At 37.4% G+C, this 23,105-nt stretch overlaps 1 protein-coding gene across 1 annotated transcript in view; it reads left to right on the top strand.

Annotated features, from left to right (window-relative positions):
- The first annotated feature begins 184 nt into the window (after positions 1-184).
- The window catches only part of NEK5 (NIMA related kinase 5), a 68,657-nt gene continuing 45,736 nt past the window's right edge, over positions 185-23,105 (top strand). Inside the window, 10 exon segments of the mRNA XM_033104918.1 lie at positions 185-265; positions 1,604-1,742; positions 11,281-11,377; positions 14,836-14,933; positions 16,572-16,655; positions 16,747-16,817; positions 17,877-17,963; positions 20,553-20,607; positions 21,961-22,161; positions 22,239-22,320. Of these exon segments, the coding sequence (XP_032960809.1) occupies positions 1,626-1,742; positions 11,281-11,377; positions 14,836-14,933; positions 16,572-16,655; positions 16,747-16,817; positions 17,877-17,963; positions 20,553-20,607; positions 21,961-22,161; positions 22,239-22,320 (892 nt within the window). The 5' untranslated portion in view covers positions 185-265; positions 1,604-1,625.

Here is a 23,105-nt window from a genome sequence, read left to right on the forward strand (position 1 = left end):
GCTGGGTTGTTGCATAGAGATGATATATGCAAAGCATCTGGTACACCGCAAACAACCGGCGCGGTGTGCTTGTTGAGGGTTAAGAAAGGAGTTCCGACCCGTAAGTCTCCAAACTCCCCAGCCTCCGACTCCTCTTCCTGGTGGACAGTAGGGACACGTCCCCGCGCCCCACCCACGTTCCTTCGCGTAGCTCCGCCCCGGCCGCACGGCAGAAACCCAGACCCACCAAGGACGCTTTTCTCACCCCACGGAGCCCGCGAAGCAGGTATGCAGCTGGCGGGCCACCTTTGTCCTTACCCCGAGCTGTTCCCAGGGCTCCGGGAGCCCCGAGGAAAGGGATCCCACTTCCGGGGAGACCCGGAGGGCAGAGGAGCGGTCTCGGGTCATGGACGCGTCTGTCACCATGGCAACGCGCTGCGCGCCCAGCTCTCGCGCTCAAGTGCGAGCCCCGCCGCCTCCCGGAGTGTTCCTCAGGGAGAAGAATTTCCCCCCAAACCTGGGGCTTTCACCACCTGGTGTCACCTGTGCGGGAGGGTCGCGGTCACTCAGTTTCCACACTGGTGCCCTCGAGTACCAGCCCCATCCAACTCAATCGTCCCCACTTCCTACCCTGATACAAATTACTCAGAAACATAAACTGCTCATCAATTTAAAACAGAAAAAAAATATTATGCCCAAACTGTAGTATAAAGGGAAATTGCAAGGAAACAATTTGTAATAAAGTCTATATTTCCATCTGTACTGATGTATCCGGGTGCCCGCGCCGGGGCAGGGAGTCACCTGACCGTGAAGGTCTTAGCTATCTGGAGTTGCATGGCCAGTGGGGGCGTGATTTTTCAAAAACGGTGACCAGTTCTTGATAAAGTTCCAAACAGAACAAAGTGTAGTCAAGCTTTGATTTACATGTAGTTGCATTCCTCGAAAATTCACTGTTAATTAAAACTGCAAAAATTGTATTTCGATGTAAAATAGAACTGGGTTCTAGCCGCAGATAAACAGATTTTTCCACGGACATGAATGTGTGGGAGACTTTCTAAAGTTGTAGGGCTGCGTGATAATCCTTTATTGTGCAGGACTGTCCCTTGCATCACGGAATCTTAGTATCCGGTGCTTCAATCGCTTCTAAATGCCGCAGTGTCTCTCGATCTCTGCGGGGAACAGAAAAAAACTCCGTAAATTTTCATAGTGTCCCCTAGGGGGCGGTACCTCACCACTGAGCAAAACTGGACTGTAAAACTACACAAGCATTACGGACATAACTGCTTCATAGAGGTGGTGATGCCGGGGTATTATATCTTAAATTCTCAGAACAACTTGCAAAAAAAAGGTATTGTTATTTCCAAGTGAGGTTTTGCGCAGTTAAGTGAGTTACCCAAAATCACAAAACTATAGTGTACCAAAGTGAGTTACAACCCAAGTCTGATCTCAGAGCCCACCGAGAAGCTCTCTCACTTTGGTTGTTACCTGTGGCCACAAGGAGAGTTGACTCTTGGTGAGGCTGGAAGGAAAGTTTTAGCAAAATGAGTTCTTTTAGGGATCAATTGTCTGATTTTGTTAACGTTTATGAAAAGTGTGCAATAAATTTTCATTGTTCTTATTTCAGGAACCTCCACTCATTGGAGACCATGGATAAATATGATGTGATTAAGGTCATTGGGGAAGGTGCCTTTGGGAAAGCATACTTGGCCAAAGGGAAATCAGATAGCAAGCACTGTGTTATAAAAGAGATCAACTTTGCAAAGGTAAAGTGAAGCAGTTCACATTCCTGTTCATATTCAGTGGTATATTCAGCCGGCTTTTAATCCAGTGTGAAAAGGGAACACATTTTGTTTTGTTTGGTTTTTACAAGTATGAACAGTTGACTGTTTACTCAACCTCATAAATCCATTGTCCAAACAACAGCCAATTATCTTGTTTTTAAAAAAGAAAGGAAAATAGAATAAAAAGGAAAGAAAAGAATTCGTATCATCCTGGCTTCTATTGCACTCCTCAGGGTGGACTGTAAGGCCTATGAAATACCACCCAGCTCTACCACTCTTTTCTCTGTTTTGCCCTAGGGTGGTGCACTTCCTGTGACGGACTTCTCTTATTTAGGTCAGCTCCATGAGGGGGCCTTCCCCAAATATCCTAGCTCAGGTAGCTCCCCAACCTCAAGCACTCCTTATCGCACCACATGGTTTATTCTCTCTCTCTCTCTCTCTCTCTCTCTCTCTCTCTCTCTTCCTTTCGTTGTCTAAGAGGTAGCCATTAGTCACATATAGCCACGGAGCACTTGAAATGTGGATAATGTGACTGGGGAAATGAATGTTTGCTGGTTTATTCTGTTAGGATTTGTAATGATCTGGAATTACTTTCATAACTTAATTCTTCACTGGTTTATTGTCTGTCTCCCTCAGCATGCAGAACAGTGCTCGAAAATATTTATTGAATGAATGGAGGAAAACCATCTATTATTGTTAGTGTAATGATTTTGTAGAATAATTAAATACATTTCATTACAAAGGAATCATTTTTGCTGAATTCTCCTCGGTCAGTGTCTATGTCACCCACTCTGCTGATGTGTTCGTCTCAGAATATATTGGGACAATAATGTCCATTGTGTGTTAAAATTAATTTTAAGGCAAATTTTGTTGGTTGCCTTCTCGAGGATTTATAAATGAGAGTAGCAGAAAAAAATTTATGCAAAATGGATTGTTCAAGTTGTACAAAGTGAATGTATTTATGCCACTGAATTATACACTTAAAATGGTTAAAATATTATAAATTTTGTTACATTTACTTTATCACATTTTTAAAAATTGCAAAATAAAAGGGACTAACCCACATTATATTAAAGCTCAAAGTATAGATAATTAGTTTCTAAAAGAATGCTTTATTTATTGCTGTAGGTCCCTTTTCATGGATCCGGGGCACACTTCTAATGTCCTCTTATTCTAGTGACCTGTCAGAGCTTTCTTCCACAACATTATTCTGCTCACTCTCTTGTTTACCTGACGGCTCTTCCTCAGGCCTCTGTCTCCTCTCCCTCTCCATGTCCTTTGCTAGCTCTCATCTCTTTCTGTACATTGTGAAATCACCTCACGTCAATCTTTAAGCAAATCACTCTTAAAATTGTCTCTCCAGCCCTGATACCTTCCAGCACCCTAACTGCCTGCTTGATATCTTCAAGTAATCTCTGCTAGTAATCTATTGTTGTGTAACATATTACTCCCAACTTAGTGGCTTAAACAATAAACATTTACGAGTATTATGTGCATCAAGAACTCAGGGCAAGGCTCATTGAATTGTTTCTGTGCATCAAGAATGCAGGGCAAGGCTCATTGAATTGTTTCTGTGCATCAAGAACGCAGGGCAAGGATCATTGAGGGCCATCTTGGAAGGGACCACAGTTGTACCTGAAACAAAGCAGAAATTTCTCATCTTTCCAAGCAGACCCACTTCACCTGCTGGGTGCTGCACTGTGTCATGATGTCAATGTCTTTATGATATCCGGGCTCAAAACCTTAGAGTCTTCTGGGGATTTTTTTCTGTCTCCACATCCAATTTCTTGCTAAATACTGTTTACTCTCTTCCTTGATTTTGTTTCATCCCTTTTGTTGATGTCCTGAGTCACTTGGATCACGTCAGTAGCTTTCTCAAGACTCCTACAATTTTGATAATGCTCCAGCTATGCCCCCAAACCTTCACTGAGACCGAAGTCATAAAGAAAACCATGGCTCAGTGTGACTACATAAAGATATAAAACTTCTGTGTGACAAAAAAACTACAAAAAAAACCCAACAAAAACCCCACAATAAATTGAAAGAACATTGACAAAGTGTCAAAAATATTTTTTGCTAGTATCAACTAAAGGATGCTAGCTTTTTATAAATCAATAAAAACAAAAACCCAAACCCGTAACTGAAGAAGTCATACAAAAATTTCAAACTCATTAGTATACTAATTAAATAAATCAATAAATATCACTTTTTGCTTATATAATTTGGGAGGATTAAAAAGAATATAAAAGTCAGGGAAAGCAGGCACTTTTTTTCTATACTGATGGAAGGTAAATTGGTACCACCCTGAAGGGACTTTATCAAAATGTATCAAAGCCTTGGAAGGATCCATGCCCTGTCTATTATTGACAAGGAGTAAGGTCCACAATATGTTGTAAAGATGAAAAAATCAGGCCATAAAAAGCTATGTGTGTTTATATACGATTAATGTTATACACACACACATAACGTTAACAGTGATTATTGCTGGGTGGTGGGATTTCACCTCTGTCATTCTTTATTGTCAGAAATTTTAATATGGAGCATATATTATGTTTTTAAAATTATGAATTGTATTATTTGTATAAGCAGATAAAGCTATCTTCATTTTGGAAACTAAAAGGAAAAGAGCACTCATCTTAGGATCCAGTAGTTCTACTTTTGACAGTCTATTCCAAAGAAATACCCAGAGATGTACTCGTCCAGACAGTTAGGAACACTTAAATGTTCAAAAGTAGGGGATTGGTTAAGTAATCTATGAAACTCTAAGTGGCTCTTAGAAATCATGTTGTAGGTGAAGTACTGACATGGAAAATACCACAACTTTTGCTAATTGAGAAAATAGTATGTGTAGAATGATGCAATCTTTGTAAAAATATATACATTATATATATAAGTATGTGCATATCCACAGATATATTCATATACATACAAGAAAAAAAGATGTACTTGTTATTATCTAGGTGGAATGTGGGGTTATTAGTAATTTTTGCCTTGTACTTTTTATATTGTTTTGCTCTTCAGATTAGTTTTGACACCTTCTCTGATTTATTCCCAAATACCATTTCCATCCTCTCCTTCATGTACCCTTCTGTTTTTTCACATCCTTTACACTCTAGCTTCTGAGCTCTTCCATGGGGCTGTTACTTCCAAGAAGTCTTTGCCTGCCCATCTTCAACCATCAAAATCCCACCTGTTCAAGGCTGAGCTCCAGATACCTTCCAGGGCCTTCCCTCTCTAAGTACTATTCTCACTTTCTCTGTAAACTCCATAGCTTTTATGCATATTGGTACTGCTGTTAATGGTACTGCTTGCTTTCTACTTTGATGTACTCTAGCTGTTTGTTTTGTGCCTTCTCCCCTTTCTTAAATTGTGTGTTCTATGCAGGCAGAATCCATGTCTCATTCATCTTGATACTCCACACAGCACCTAATAATGCTTTGCATCAGCAGGTGTTCAATAAATTCTTACTGGATAAATGATTCAATGAATAGATACTTTCAGGACCTCTAGCTCTATTGTTAAGCTGGTGCACACTTAGAAAGTATAATATAAAACCATTTTAATTCTAAGTAAAGAAAAAGCTATTTGGGAGGTGAATCTGTTATTGAACCTAAGGGGTTTGTTGCTTGGGGTGTTATATTCACTTATGAGACATGGTTGTCTTTAGGTGGTTTTATTTACTGGAAGCAAGTAAAAGAAAGGAGATTTCACATCGAAAGCTCTGTCTCCTGAAGAGGAGGCTTAGTCGTTGCTTTTTTGGTTAATTTTTTTTTTTTTTGGTTAATTATCAAATAGTGATTTCTTCTTGGCAGGTGGCTAAAGTATAGTTTTGGTCAAGCTCATCAGGTTATAGCTGCATCTGCAAAATACTGTGCTACATTTTAACATTTGACAAAAATAGTATTTAGTAAGAACTGCCCAGACCTTGAGACCTTTGTCTTATCTAACAAATCCTCTGTAAAACTATATATTAATGCATTTCATAGTATCTCTCCCATTCTTTAGTGGAGATAATAAAAAATTGACTGTATTTTTCTAGTACAGCACTGATTTTTTTTTTCATCTTTTTTACTCATGAACCACCTTTGCCTGCATGCCAGAAGTAAGTAGAATGTTACATTAGGCCTCGGTATCTCACTTTTCTATATTTCTTTATGTTATCAAGTTTGTCTAGCAACACCTGTGTCACAGTATCAACATTTATTCTTTCTTCTTTCTACTCTACTGTAGTTTTTCATTACTTTTTATCTTGAGAAATTTACATTTCTTCTCATCTCTTCAACACCTCTCTATTCAGCAAACTGTAGACCCCAGAATTTAAATTGCTTATTTTGTTATAGGTACCAAAAAGCTAATAGAAAATATTATCATGCTACCATTATCAAGCGTACCCTTTTATTTCTTGCCTCAAAAAAGTGTTATATGTTTTCTTGAGATTATAAAAATAAAAATTTTCATTGTAGAAATTTTGAAAAGAACCAAAGAGGAAAATAAGACCATTTAGAGGAAAATAAAAATCATTTATAACCTCTCTCTTAATCCCTATTAACATGGTGAATTTCTTTCCAGGCTATTTTTAATGCATAAATGTACTTTGTAAGTTACTAGAATGATTAGTGTCATGGTGGATATACTCTTTTTTTTTTTTTTTAAGATTTTATTGGGGAAGGGGAACAGGATTTTATTGGGGAACAGTGTGTACTTTCATGGCTTTTTTCAATTCAAGTTGTTGTCCTTTAATCTTAGTTGTGGAGGGCACAGCTCAGCTCTAGGTCCAGTTGCCGTCGTTAGTTGCGGGGGCGCAGCCCACCATCCCTTGTGGGAGTCAAACTGGCAACCTTGTGGTTGAGAGGACGCGATCCAACCTACAGAGCCATCGAGGAGCTCAGCTCAAGGTGCCGTGTTCAATCTTAGTTGCAGGGGGCGCAGCTCACTATCCCTTGCGGGAGTGGAGGAATCGAACCAGCAACCTTGTAGTTGAGAGGCCACTGGCCCATGTGGGAATTGAACTGGCAGCCTTCGGCGTTAGGAGCATGGAACTCCAACCGTCTGAGCCACTGGGCTGGCCCGGATATACTCTTTCATAGCAGATTTTTACACTTTGCAATATATTGTGAATATTTTCTCTTGTCATTCAAAGTTTTCATATAATGAAATGTTCTCATATGATAATATTAAATGTTCACAATAATAATGATAATAATGATACTTTTACCACTTACTAGGTGCCTATTATATGTCATGCCATCCTATGTGTTTTACATATATCAACTTCTTTTATCCTTCTAACAGTCCTAAAAGGTAGCCCTCATTACTCTCATTGTATAATTGACATTGCTGAGCTCAAATAGGGTAAGTGATTTACTCAAGGAGGCACAGAAACCAGCACGTCTTTACTCTTCCTCCGCTCTTTCTTCTGTAACACATTGCCTCCCTTGATTTTTTAATGACTGCATAGTGTAACATCAGGTTAAAAATACCATAATTTATCTAACTCTTTTTCTACTTCAGATAATTATGCTTGATTTTTTTGCTATGATTAAATAACACTATATATGTAGAGTATGATTCGTTTTTGTTAAATAATGTACATAATATATATTATATAAGTATATGTGTATGTATACATTTACCTATAAGTGCATTAAATAAAAAGGGTTTAACAATTAGTGGCAGTTACCCCTAAAAAATAGGACTGCACGGAATGGGTGGGGAAGAAAAGGGAAAGTTTCCATTTTACCTTATTCACTTCTATCTGGCTTAAAATATTTTTTAAAATCACAGCATGTATTTTTAGAGTTCTTAAAAAACTGGTAAGACACTTTAGTTATGATCTTTATATGAGAATCCTCGGGCACATTCCTGATTAGTTTCTTTGGATAAATTTCCAGAAGAATTAATAAGTCAAAAATAGGAGCATTTTAAAGTTTCTTTTTAATACTGTAAGATTGCCTTCCCAGAAAGACTTTACAGTTTACAGACTTACACCTGAAGTATATGAGTGTCCATTTTGCTGCTTTCTGGCTTATAATGGGTATTAACATTCTTTTTGTCTTTTCCAATTTCACACATGAAATGTTACATCAAATTTTATTTTAGTTTTTATTCTTTAATTACTGAGTAAGGTTGATATTTTTTTCCTGTTTATCAGCCATTTTTATTTATTTTATTTTTTGCGAGTTTTCTATTCATGTACTTTGCCATATTTATATTGGTGTTTGCCAGAATTAATTTTTAATTCTTATTAATTGCCAGAATTCTTTGTATATTACAAATACAAAATCTTTGTCAAATACATTGCCAGTATTTTTTTTACCTAACTTATGTTTGCTTTTAATTTTGTTTATAATGTTTATATGAAAAATAGTAGTTAAAATTTTTTTAAGGAGCAAAATCTATCAGTTGGGTAGGAGTAATTCAGTAATTTTTGTTTTGAAACTCGTGTATTGTCTATACAATTTAAATTGGGGGGGAAGATATTGAAGCTTAGAAGGGTTAAATAACTTACTGGGTGCATAGCTAGGAAGCCACATATCTGGAATCGAGAATGTTAATTTTTTTTTAAATGTCTTATTTCTAAGTGAGGATGAGAAATTTGGGGACTCAAACATTATGTGTGAGCCAGTGGTAAAGAAGAACATTACAGAAGGAGCCATGGAAAGGAACAGGTGACCCATGGAGGCCAGAAAGATAGGGCAACTGGGCTAGAAGTCAGGGTGGAAATGTAAGTTGGCAAAGTGCCAAGAATGAGGAAAGAAAGGTAGAAATGAAGTGTGGCCACTGCCACTGACACCAACACATTTGAAAAAAGTACTGTCCATAGATGATAAATAGAATAATAAGTAAATACAGCAAATATAGGAGGTCAGACAATTAAGTTCACGAACTCATCCTAGAAAAATGTGCTACATACCTCATTGCTGAATATCACTATGGTTACCTTCGAAGTACTCCCCTTGGGAAGCTATGCACCGATGCCAGCACCTAGTCCACCCTTCAAAGCAATTTTGGAACTCTTTTTTTCTGGAATGGCCGTCAGAACTGAACTTGTATTATCCTTGATGTCCTGAATGTCATCCAAATGTCTTCCTTTCAATATTTCCTTTATCTTCAGGTAAAGACAGAAGTCATTGGGGGCCAGATCAGGTAAGTAGGGAGGGTGTTTCAATACAGTTATTTGTTTGCTGGCTAAAAACTACCTCACAGACAGTGCCGTGTGAGCTGGTACATTGTCGTGATGCAAGAGCCATGAATTGTTGATGAAAAGTTCAGGTCATCTAACTTTTTCACGCAGCCTTATCAGCACTTCCAAATAGTAAACTTGGTTAACTGTCCAGTTGGTACAAATTCATGATGAATAAGCCCTCTGATATCAAAAAAGGTGAGCAACATCATTGCAACAAGTTCACGAACTTAATTGTCAGACCTCATACATGAAGTCATAAGAGAAATTTTATTTGAAAATGAAAAATGCTGTAATCTTAATACAGAACTTTACTGGTCTGATTTATGAGACATGTGACACATTTTCATATTTTAGATTTTATTTCTTCTCAGCAGTGATTCCTGCTGGGCCATTGCATTTTTATAAAGAATTCCTTTGCTGCAGAAAGATAAATATAAAATAACTTTCCTCTAGATGCCTAAATAATTAACACAGTATCATCAGCCCAACTGAACTTAAATTTTTTTTTTCGATTACAGTTGATATTCAATATTATATTAGTTTCAGGTGTACACGATAGTGGTTAGTCATTTCTATAACTTACAAAGTGATCCCCTGGCTAAGTCTTGCTCCCACCTTACACCATATATAGTTATTACAATATTATTGACTATATTCCCTATGCTGTACTTCCAATCCCTGCTACTATTTTGTAGCTGCCAATTTCTACTTATCCCTTCACCTTTTTCACCCAGCCCCCCAACCCTCTTCCCATCTGGCAACCATGAGTTTGTTCTCTGTATCTATGAGTTTGTTTCTGTTTTGTTCGTTTATTTTCTTTGTTAGATTCCATGTATAAGTGAGATCGTATGGTATTTGTCTTTCTCTGTCTGACTTATTGCACTTAGCATAATACCCTCTAGGTTCATCCATATCGTTTCAAAATGGTGGGGTTTCATTCTTTTTTATGGCTGAGTAATATCCCATTGCATATACAGAGGGTGCCCCAAAAAATATATGCACATTTTAAGCAAGGAAAAAAACTATTAAAATTGTAATACTCAATATATACCAATAACAAAAGATGAATACAAGTCATGTGTATACATTTTTTTGGCATCCCTCATAGGTACCACTTCTTTTATTCATTCGTTTTCTTTGTGTGTGTGTGTGTTTTTTAAAGATTTTGTTGGGGAAGAGGAACAGGACTTTATTGGGGAATAGTGTGTACTTCCAGAATTTTTTCCAAGTTGAGTTGTCCTATCAATCGTAGTTGTGGAGGGCGCAGTTCAGCTCCAGGTCCAGTTGCCGTTGTTAATTGCAGGGGGCACAGCCCACCATCCCTTGCAGGAGTTGAACTGGCAACCTTGTGGTTGAGAGCCCACTGGCCCAAGTGGGAATCGAACCAGCAGCCTTTCGCGTTAGGAGCACGGAGCTCCAACTGCCTGAGCCACTGGGCTGGCCCCCTCCATTCATTTTTTGATTGGACCATTTAACCCATTTACATGTAAAGTAATTATTAATAGATGTATAAGTATTGCCATTTTATTAATTATTTTCTGATTGATTTTGTAGTTCTCTGTTCCTTATTCTCTTGTTCTCTTGTATGTTGATAACTTTCTGTAGTATTGTGTTTGGTTTCCTTTTTATGTATTTCTTGTATATCTCTTGTAAATTTTTGGTTTGTGGTTACCATGTGCTTCATATATATGAAGCTATGTTTATAACAGTCTATTTTAAGTTGATAGTCGCTTAAGTTTGAACACATTCTAGAATCGCTACCATTTTTACTCAACCCCTCCACATTTATGTTTTTGTCATTATTTTTTTACTTCCTTTGTGCATTTGTATGTTTGTGTATATCCTTTAATTTCCTGTTGTAAATGATTTCCTACATTTGCCCTTTGAACCTTTGTACTAACTTTAGATCCTCTGCTTTTATTATGTTTGCCTTTGTCAGTGAGAAATTTTTTCTTTACGATATTTTCTTATTCATATTTTGTATTTATTTTCTTCTTCTTAAAGAAGTCACTTTAACATTCCTTGTCATGTGGTTTGGTGATGATGAACTCCTTCAGCTTTTTCTTGTCTGAGACCAACTGAACGTTTAATACAGCAAAACTTCACCAGAAATATTTATTTTTTGTTTATGATTGTCATTGACAAACTGTTGATTAGATATATGAGGCACTTTTCTAATTCTAGAAATGTCGTTTCCTGATGTCAAGAGATTGGTTTAAGAAGTGCCATTAAAAGCCAGTGAAATTCCGGAGAATTTGAGATGGAAGTGAGCAAAAAGTATGTTCTTAAAGCAAGTTATCTTTACAAACTATTCTGTCTCTTAATATAATTTAGATGCCCATCCAAGAAAAAGAAGCTTCAAAGAAAGAAGTCATTCTTCTGGCAAAGATGAAACACCCTAACATTGTAACCTTCTTCAATTCATTTCAAGGTTTGACTTTCTAGCATTCTTAAATTATTTTAATAAAGTATAGGCATGTAGACGTCTATAAATGACAAAACCAACCAAACAAACTAATATGAAAAGAGTAGTGGTCAGGAATCATCCATTCACTTAACAAATGTTTCTCAAATGCTTACTACATGCCAGGCATTGTTCTAGGTGCCAGGAATAGAGCAGTGAACAAAACAGGCGAAAATTCCTGTCTTCATGGAGGTTGCATTCTAGCGGGAAGAGGCAGACAATATACACATATCTAGTCTGTCAGGTGTTTATAGGCTGTGACAGGGCTGTATAGGCCCACAGTTCACCATGGGGCATTCCCCATCCCAGCGCTCGGCACTGTGGCGCTCAGTCATAGGTGGTAAGTAGTTCATGGAGCAGGAGTGTTACCTAGCTATCTTTAAGCACCACCGGGGGCTAAAAATCAGTAAATAAACAAACACTGTTATTTGAGCTTTCACACCGTGCAGGGCACTGTGTTTCTTACAAATGAAAACCACTGCATTCAAAATAATTCTCTGTGTGCAGCCCTCTTTAGCTACTGGGTATTGAAAAGAATTTGGGGACGTCTGAAGTCTTCCTGGGAGCCGAGCAGCACACGTGAGCATGGGATTCTCAAAAAGTTCAAGGGGCAGCCACGAAATAAAGTGTCTACATTCCTGATCATTGATTCCTAATAACAATGCCATTCGACGACCTTTCTTTTCCTCATCCTTTGGGCTGTTATTGTGACTCCCTCTGTCTAGCTACTTCCTCCTCAGCCTCTGGCCTTCTCTGACATCACAGTTCAAATTATAGCCCCCTTTACTGATCTTGCCCAGCTCTTTGTACCTGTGTGCATATGTCTATTTATATGGACAATTATGAATTGGTTTAATGTTTGTCTCCCTTTTAAATAGTAAATTTAATGGATTATTTTGCTCCCCACGTGATTTGCAGTATCTAGCATATAGTAGGTGCTCAATACAGTATTTGCTGAATGAGTGCATGGATTGGACCACTTTAATAGACTGGAGTGTAACTTTATACCATGCAAAATGGATATTTGAGGACAGCTTACCCTGGGTACTGTTATAAAATTAGAGGTCATTTTTACAGTGTAAATAACCTCCGTTGAGTTTGTTTGTATTTTAAGCTTAAATTTTCTTAGGACAGCTTTTTTCTTTTTTTAAAGTAGAGCACCCCTGTGTTTAGAAAAACTAGAGCTATTGTGTTGCCTTTTCATTTGCCTGAAAGATTGTTGGGACTTAAAACACCAAGCTTATCGGAAAGCCTCAGAGTCCTTGCAGCACCTGACTACTGGGGATTGGAGATAAAGCCTTTGCTTACCCTCAGACAGCTCTCATATTTCTGAACAGAACCCTGGCTCTAGTTCATTAAATGTTTGTCTACAGAGAGTATGAAGATTTACAGGTTTGAAGCAGCATACGAAAATGAGAATGTGGTGAGATTTTCCTGAGGCCAAATTAATTCCACTTAAATTTCTTCAGTAAGTGTTTATCAAGTACCTATTATATGCCAGGCATATTCTAGGTCTTGGGAATATACCTCAGTGAAGAAAATAGGCAAAAATCCTTGCACTGTTGTTTTCTGTCACTGTATAACAATGACTGCATTGTTAGTGGCTTAACCAACACCCACTTGTCTCCCGGTTTCTCTACACATGTCAGAAGTCTGGGCTTGGCTTAGCTGGATTCTCTGCTCAAGGTCTCACACAATTGAAGTCAATGTGTCAGCTGGGGCTCATAGTAGTTCTCTTCCACGGTTATTCACGTTGTTGGCAGAATTCATTTACTTGCAATTGTAGGACTGAGGTGTCCGCTTTCATGCTGGCTGTTAAGTCGGGGGTGGTTCTCTGCTTCTGGAGACCAACTTTTCTCCCCTGCCATGTGGCCCTTTAAGAGGCTCTGTCCTGCTTGGAATCTCTTACTTCCTCTGTCTCTGACCTCTGGCCCCAATTTTAACTGGCTCCTGTGATTAAGTCAGGTCCACCTCGATAATCTCCTTCTCTCTTAACTCAAAACAGCTGATTAGTAACTTTTATTATATCAGCAAAATTCCCTTTGCTAACATAACATAATCCTGGCAGTGATAGCCCATCATTTTTATAGGTTCTGCCTTCACTCAAGGAGAAGTTACACAATGTGTGTGCACTAGGGCCATCTAAGAAGCTGCCTGTTACAACAGTGGAGTTTATGTTTTTAGGAGGGAGGGTGGGGAAAGACAGACAATAAATGTAAACATAATAAATATAATCTAGACATTCTTTTAGAAGGTGATAAGTGCTGTGGGAAAATTAAATAGGGTAAGGCAGGAGTGGAGAGAACAATTTTAAATAGGATGGTCAGGATGGGCCTTATTGTGAAGGTGACATTTGAACAAAGACTTGAAGAGTCATGCTAATGTCTGGAGAAGAGCTTTCTAGGCAAGAGGAACAGCCACTGCAAAGATAGGAGGCAAGAGCACGTTATGAGTCCGCTGATTAGAGTACTGAATATTCCTATTTGCGTAGGCCAGCCTCCTCATTTATGATTTCCAGTTTCTTTAGAGTTGAGTAAGAATTTACCGATATTTTGTGTGCACAGTCCTTTTAAAGGATTCCCAGTTATTTTCCACTTGCCCCATCCAACGTATAAGTCAATGACTTTTTTTTAGCTCTTCACTTTTAGAGTCATCCAAAGCATTCAATGTAGTTTTTGTAGAAATAATCACGTCTTTCTTTTCCCATTCATGTTTCATCAGTTATGTAATAATTACAATCACAAGTATAATTGGTATAAACAGACTTGAGAACAAGCACAATGATCTTGGTAAGAATCAGTGGGAACAGAGGTAAGTGAGCCTACTAGAGAGTCTGATAGCAACCGGGGGTAACCTTGAGTGGGCACCCCTGGCGGAGCATGCCATTAATGTAGTGAGTAGGTCAGGCAGAGGTCAGTTAAAAGAGTGTCTATTGTAATCAATAGCATGGTTGAATAAGTGCCATATAAATAAAAGTTTATACTCAAATTCGAGAAAGGTCTATTTATTCTTCCTGGAGTGTAGGGAAGACAGCTGCTGTTTTACAGCAGACTTCTAATCTCTTGGAGGAATATATTAATAATAACTAACATTTATTGAACTATCGTGTGCAGGCATAGTTCTACGCATGACATGGATTTAACTCATTTAATCATTACAACAATTCTAAGAGGAGTTTATTATTATCTTCATTTTACAGATGAGATAATGAGGCACAGAGAAAGTAACTTGCTTAGAGTCACAGAGCTAAGAAATGTAGATGGTGAAGTGAGATTAGAACACAGTCCATCTTGATTCTACAGCCAGAGATAGATACAGATATACCAAATTTTGCTGTTATAGTCTCCATTTTCTAGAACTGGAAAGGCAAATGATTAGCACATATCTGAAACCCTACCAGAACGAAATGATGCCTTTTCTTACAGAGAACAACAGGCTGTTCATTGTGATGGAGTATTGTGATGGAGGGGATCTCATGAAAAGAATCAATAGACAACGGGGAGTGTTATTTAGTGAAGATCAGGTAAAAACACTTCTATTTGCCTTTTGATTTACATGGGGGCATTAAATATGTAACGCTATAAGCAGTAGACTGTGTTTCGATAAAGTATGGTTCCTGGTAGAGAAATTCAAACCATAAAATAGTAGATCAATATTCCTGATAGATTTAGTCCAGAGCATGTTTGCAGTTGAACTTAAATTGAATCTTTCTGAGTGAAGTTTGCTTGAGAAAAGACAGTATCTTATTTTTGGACAATCTCACGTAGGATACCCCTGATATAAATCTTCAGGGCTAAAAAAAAAAAAAAAGAAAAAAAAATCTGAATGTGGATGGTCCTTAGCCATTTTAAATGTGACATATTTATAGTTTCACTCTTCCTCCTTTTACCATTTGGTACTCTGTTTTAAAATAGCTGTCCCACTTTGCTAAGAAAGATAGAAGCTCTTCTTAGCAATGGCTATTTAGTTTCATTGGTTATTAAGAGAGAGAAGCAAAAAGGTAAAGAATAATGGCCTCAATTCCCATTTTCTCTTTGCACAAACACATTTTTCTTTTATACTCTGAGCTTCCTTTGGAAACCTCTTAGGAGTTGTACTCATGAAGGAGACGGGTATGTGTATGGAGAGGAATCCGAATCAGTGCCTGTGTGATTGATGCGAAAGGAGTGGTCCACTATCTTTCTGTAGGTCATTCATTTCTTTGTTGTATTTTAGCATTTAAGGGGATCATACCCACATAACTTCTTCCTAATGTTAAAATGGAATATTTTGAATGTATGAATGATTAAAGAATCTGTATCTCTAACTTCTGTAAATTTAATCAAGCATTTTTCCTATGCTCATTTACATTATAATTAAATTCCATACTTATAGAAACCTCCTTCCTATCTAGGTATTAATATTATTTTGCAACATTTAATAAAAATACTTTTTCTACAAAATTTTGAATTACATTTCCCTCTGTTGGGAGAGAACTAAAATTACAACTGAATCATAGTATCTGGCATGTGGCTTTTTTCCTCCTATGGTTTTCCTTTCAGTATAATTTGGAGGACAGAGTGAATAAAATTTTAGAACAGTTTCAGTAAATCTCTGTAGGCACAGAACACATTTTACTAAAGAGGCTTATGACCAGCTAAGAAAAATAAAATCATGACTAAGAACGTTAAGCTTTAAAAAGTTTAAGAGTAACATTTTTGCTTTTATGTTATAATCATATATATGGTATTTCATTAAAATTTTTAATAACTTTTACATATTATCCATTTCTTCCTTTTTCTCTCTCTGCCCTGGGCATCCTCCTTCCACTGAAAAGGAAAAACCAGTGGCACCACAGTTATCAAGAAATAGGGCTGCTTGTCTACCATCCTGATACAGTTAGCAACCTAGTGTTAAGAAAAAAGAAAATCATGAACTGCCTCCCTCTCTCTCTTGCTTCCATTTATCTTTTGTGTATGTGGAGTTCCCTTGGATACCAACACATTTGGATTGATTTTTGCACCTCCATTTTTCTAGCTGTAAAAAGAAAATAAGATGGTATATCAATTAGCTTCATTCATATAAACACATACATAAATACATTATTTCTTTTTTGCATATTATGAAGACACACAATGACCATCAGACCAGTCACTAATTTTGTTTTATGTTCCCTCTATAGGTTCTGAGTTGGTTTGTGCAGATTTCTCTAGGACTGAAACATATTCACGACAGGAAGATCTTACACAGGGACATAAAAACACAGGTAACAGCGGATCAGAGGGAAGACCAAGACAGAACTGATCTTTTGTTTTCTTGAAATTTCTCAAACAACATAGCATTTTCTCCATTTATAGAATATTTTTCTTAGCAAGAATGGAATGGTTGCAAAGCTTGGGGACTTTGGTATAGCAAAAGTCCTGAACAAGTAAGTACTTTTCAAACTCTTATTTTTTTCTATTCATAACAGCCAAAACATATACTTTTAGGTATTATAAATTAAGAAGATATTAAAAGCTTGGTTTCCAAATAATTCAAAATAACTGTTTATATAAATCCATTAAATCACTCAGATGGTACTTTATCTGAAATTAAAATTCCCAAGATAAATCTTGGCATAATAGAATGTTGGTGACATTGTTTTGTAGTGTGATCTAAACTTACCAAATGAGATGTAACTTTAATATGCATAAAACTAGTGAGAATTTAGTGACCCATGCAAATTCACACATGCTTGGGGGAATATATTGGTGTAACTGGTTTGCAAGACAATTTGGCAGTCATATGAAGAGATTTTTAAATGTTCTCTTTTTGGGAATTTGTTCTAAGGGAATAATTTAAAATTTGGAATAATTTAAATGCCTAATAATTGGGAAATGGTTAAATGTAATAGAACTTGGCATAGCCAGTACTTGAATATTATATAGCCACTAACAATCATGATTTTGAAGACTTCTTGATGATATGAAAAAATGTTTGTTATTAGGTAAAAAATGAAATTCTGAATTTTAAATAACTGTGGTCAAAGTACTGTGAAAAGATGTGCATGGAAAAAAGATAGGGAGGAAAGTTATCACAATTTTAACAATTGTTTTTGGGTGGTAAGATTATGGATAATTTTTTTCTTCTTTATTCACTTTTGTATTTTCAAAATTTTAAATCAAGAGGTTACATTACTTTGATAATTGGAAATAGGGGACTCTTTCTACATCTGAGAGACTTTTGTACTATGACAGTTGTCCCTCTTTGTGGAGTCTTTAGGCCATAAAGTTTTTTTAATGTGTAGATTTTGGGGAGGTGAATTATAAGTTTAAATATCAACTATTTTTATCACTCTTATCAATGGACAATATGTTCTTTATTTTAATATGTGCTTACATCAAATTTTGTTCTCCAGTTTTATACTTTTTTCTTGCATGTCCATGTCTTAAGATTTTTCTTACTCCAATAATAAACCATTATTTTGCTATTCAATGTAATTTATTAGTTCCATGGAACTTGCTCGAACTTGTGTTGGAACACCTTACTACCTGTCTCCAGAGATCTGTCAGAATAAGCCCTACAACAACAAAACGTGAGTTGCTATCGCTTTGAAAATCTCAGTAAAATCTGATGGAGTCTCTCTTTCTTATGGTACTACTGTAATTTCATTTTCTTCAAGTGTGAAATGGGGATCCCAGTGACTGTCTCTGGCCACTTCATGTTCCCAGAAGCTTTTGAACTTATTTAGAATGAAGCAAATTCTCTTTATTTAAAGATACAAGTGATGGGATAACGTTGAAATTTTCAGTCATTTTGATGTCCGTCTTTGTATTTGATTTTCATATCTTCTAAGCACTATTTAGGTCATTGCAGAAAAGTGTTGTAGGTGGGCCAGATAGAAGGCAGTGTGGTCTGGTGACAGAGCACTGGATTGGGAGCTTGGAATCCTAGTCTTGTATAGGGATTCAGAATGAGTGACTCCAAGATGTGCCTCTGTGGTATGTGGATTATTTTGAGATAAAGGCAACCAAGTCCAGCAGGCTCAAGAGAAACTTTTGCTCTTCTTTGATTACCTAGAAGAATTTAAATTAGGGGACTTGCCAATAATAAGAGATGATCAGAGATAGCCTTTTTGACCTGTATATGACAGGGAAAACTTTAGTTACTGAATATCTGCTCTTCTTCGGTCCTGCAATGACCTCCCTCCCCTCTGAAGCCCCAAGATAACCTTGCCTCATCCTTAGCTTAGAATGCCATACATACCTCATTTTCCCTTTCATCCCTAACTTCTCATGTATGTGGGGTCTCTGACTCCCATGTATGCAGGGTTCCCATATGTACATATATAATTAAATTTGGTTATTTTCTCTTATTAATCTGTTTCATGTATATTTATGAGACCAACTGAAAGAACCTCGAGGGTAGAGGAAAGTTTCTTCCTCCCATACCTGGCTCTGTCGTCAGCTTGACCAAATCAGTGGACCTCTGTGGGCCTGTTTCCCTATCTATAACAACAAGAGTGTTGGCTAGGTAATCATTAAGGTATCTTCCAGCTTTAAAACTCAGCTAGTTTTTATGTATGTGATACCAGAGCCTAGTTCTGAGGAGTAATATTAATATACACAGTGATAAAAGATGAAGATGAGGTCGTTTTTACTTCCATGTAAGGGGAAGGAAAAAAATTTCACTTGTCAAAGCTGGTTGCCAGTTGAACCAGTTGGCCTATCAGGAAGACTGAACTCCTTTTGCGAGTTAATTGTCCATTTGTTTAGGAAAACATGCAAGAAATATTTAACTGTTTAACTTTGAAGCATAAATGGAAAGCAAAATCCAGCTGGTAGAGACTTACAAAAAGAATAATAAACATTTCTCCGCATAATAAAAGAACAAACAGGTAGTGTTTTGGAGCTATACCCTGGCACCACGAAGGCATTTGGCCTCAAGTAGAGCAGGAATGCAGCTCGTGTAGGGCTGGGTGGCAGGACATGCTGTCCAGAGCAGAGTTTTGTGCTGCTGCCAGCTGAGCCCTAAGTGAAGCGACACTGTTCTATTTCTTTGCACTGTTTTTTAAGAATTTGGGTCAACATTCAAATATACTGATGTGGTGATTCTGATAATTAGAAGATTCCAGCAATAATCAGCTGCCCCCTTTAGATCAGGAAATCATTCCAGGATCATCATAGTCCTGACCACAAAGGGAGATACACGGCATACGGAAGGTGCCTCCCTGTCCCAGGTGGCTCTTGTCCTGGAGAGCTCTGCAGACACATGAGGTCACTGCACTGGCTGCAGAGGGCGCCCTGGGACAGAGGAGGAGTTTGGGCCTAGGAAAGACCAGGTAAAGAGAAAATTCTGTGTGGTGGGGGGAAGTGATCAGCGAGTTTCTAGAAACTCTAGAAAAATTCTAGAAACCAGTTAGAAGTTGTTTCCTACCTATTCTGTAATCACCCTCTATTGTACTCAAACCTATAGTATATCACTCTCTGCTTCTCCTGCACACACACTCAAAGGAAGTGTTGCCAAATAGTGGAGCCATTTACCTCACCTCACTGAATCCCTCTTGTTTTGACTCTTTGACTCTCTTCTCGCTTTCTTGACTTCTCATTATATTTTCCTTGGACTCTTAGATTTAATTATGCTTTTTGTTTTATAAGTTATCTCCTTATTAAACCAATCACATATAAATACTAAGTACTAAAGAGCAAGTCTCTAGTCATACATTGTAAGCACGTTTTTCAAGTTTATTGAGTTTCAGTATTATTTTCATCACTTAATAAAACTTTGGTTCTGTCAATAGCCTTGAGGGGAATGTACCTTTCTAAATCAACCAAAATTTACCTTTTGAATCAAAATAAATCCATGTTTGAGTCCTGCCTCCTCCCTCCACATTGCTCAAAATTCCATTTTCTTTGAGCACATGATGGTGAAGTAAATATTGAGCCATCAGACTGTAGTCAATTTGTATACCTTTTCTCCTCTTGGATTCTGACAAACTGCAAATTGTTTTTATTTTACCTCTTATATTAGCAAGAATAAGAATTGATAATGTATCTTAAAAATTTCTAAAAACTAGTCAACCTATATAAAATTGTAAAGATACACAAATATAAGGCACTGTAAGGATAAGGCTTTTATTAAGAACTATGAATATTTTTGGCATGTAAACTCTTATCTTCTCCAGGGATATTTGGTCTCTTGGCTGTGTCTTATATGAGCTCTGCACACTCAAGCATCCTGTAAGTATGTTAATTGTCAGATTAACCTTGAATTATTGAAACTGTATCAATGAAATTAATTTCTGAGAGGAAAAGGTTAATGTTTATTTTACTAGGTTGTTGAAAATTATGTGGGCGAGCTATTAAGAATGATAGATCTATATATGCTGACATGGAATGATGTCCAAGCTATATTATAAAGTGAAAAATGCCCGTAGCCTATTTCCATTAAAAAAATAAAAAAAACTTTGTGTGAATATAAATAATCAGCAAAGGGAAAAGGTTCATGGGGCCGAAGTCTGTAGGAAATAAAGCATAAGTTTCCAAGAGCCTCTCCTAGTAGAGTCATACAGGATGCGCTAATTCCTCCAGCAACAAGTTGTGACAATACACATGAGGTGCTATCTACCACGGAAGCTCGTTGGAGACCCAGTGCCCAGGTTTTTGTTGGGGACTGGTTATGTAGGCACCCTCTACCTGGCATGTATGAAGCTTCTAGACTCCCAGGAAGACAGCAGGTGTTCAGCATAAACATACCGTTTACATAAACAGTGTAGGCACAGAGCCACTCTGAACATTTAGGGAGTTGTGTGAACTCTCCTGACGCTGAAGTTACCGGGCCAATACTGTAAGCAGGCCTTTCTAAGGAGAGCCGTGTTAGGCCTTCTGTGTTAACTCTTCTACACAGCTGACACTGTCAGCATCATCATCATCACTGTTATCCAACGTCACACAGCTAGTGTTTCCCAAAACCTGTATCTTTACCGCAACACCAGCACCATGCTGCTGTGCATTGTTTTCACAGTCATGCAGCGCTTAACATTAGAGATGCATTCTAAGTAATGTGTTGTTCAGTGAGTTCATCCTTATGCAAACATGCTGAGCCTCTTTGCCTGTAAACGACCCAGAGCCAGCAGTCAAGTCAACATCATAGTTGGGTCCAGCCTTTACTTTCAACATTACAAACTGTTTGCTGATAATCCATTACAATTGTTTTTATTAAATGTATTGGGGTGACATTGGTTAATAAAATTATAGCAGTTTCAAGTGTACAGTTCTATAATACATCATCTATGTATTTGCATTGTGTGTTAACCATCAATAGTCAAATATTCTGTCACTGTATATTTGACCCCCTTTACCCTTGTCTACCTCCCTCTTGCTCTCTTACCCTCTGGTGACCACTAAACTGTTGTCTGACATGCCATCTTGTTGAGTAATTGCCTCATGAAATATTAGTTGATGAAAATAATTTAGGGTGGACCATGGTGCTTCTAACTGAAGCTTTAAAAAATTGTTTTGTTTCATGATACTACTTTAAATACTAGTGTTGGATTTTTCTCTAATTTAGTATTACTATTCCTTATCATTCAGTTTGAGGGTAACAATCTACACCAGCTGGTTCTGAAGATTTGTCAAGCACATTTTGTCCCAGTATCTTCAAGGTTTTCCCATGATCTACAGTCTTTGATATCTCAGCTCTTTCAAGTATCTCCCCGAGATCGGCCATCTATTAACTCCATTTTGAAAAGGCCCTTTTTAGAGAATCTTATTGCCAAGTACTTGACTCCTGAGGTGAGTTTTGAGGTTATTCTGCCTGGATTTTGACAGAGATTTTGGTTAGCAGGTCCTTGACTCATGTTCGATTTTAGGTCATTCAGGAAGAATTTCATCACAACCTCGTACGTAGAGCAAGATCATCAGTTTCTCAACGTGCTGGGAAGGAGGCCCAAGGTACGAATGATTTAACTATGCAACCAAAAAGCATTTATTACCTGTGTCTCACATGGTGAGTCATAATATATGGCTGACAACAAACATTAGCAGGGAAATGTCACCAAATATATTGAACATGAACATTTAAAAAATATGAGCAATATAAGCAAGAGGAAAATCATCTTGTCCAGTGGTGACTGCTGGGTGTGCCTATATATCTAGTTCATGTATGACCTGGAGGAAGCATCTTCTCTCTGCTGATTAGTCAGGAAAACTTCATGAAGCAGTAAATTTGCTAAAGAGATATTTGAAGATGTAGAATCCAAACTTTTGTGTAGGGAAGGGATCAAGAGTAAGAGAAGGTTCACAGACAGACATGGGATGATGAGATGAAGCTTTGTTTTCTTTTTTTCTTTTTTTTTTTTAATAAAGAGGATGGACTAGTGATTAAGAATTCTCTCAGAAAGGCCCATGGGAGCTTAAGTTAGGATTTTGGACCTAATCAGTAACAGTAGGAGAACTGTTATTATGTGACTTCCCAAAGAAAGCACGTGATACTTTATGATAATGATAAGTAGAGAAAATTTTAATGTCAGGAATCAGCTGATGAAGTGATGAAGTGCTGTGTGTGTGTGTGTGTGTGAAAGAGAGAGCGAGAGAGAGAGAGAGAGAGAGAGAGAGAGAGAGAGAGAGAGAGACATTAAAGAAGATTACTAATTCAGTTATGTTGTGAAATTAAGAGGAGCAGGGTTGAGCCAAAACCAAATGTCTGAACTTAAAGGATAAGGAGGAGTAGAAAATGT

The sequence above is a fragment of the Rhinolophus ferrumequinum genome, chromosome 4 (genome assembly GCF_004115265.2).
Source record: "Rhinolophus ferrumequinum isolate MPI-CBG mRhiFer1 chromosome 4, mRhiFer1_v1.p, whole genome shotgun sequence".
In the NCBI taxonomy this organism is placed as follows: domain Eukaryota; kingdom Metazoa; phylum Chordata; class Mammalia; order Chiroptera; family Rhinolophidae; genus Rhinolophus; species Rhinolophus ferrumequinum.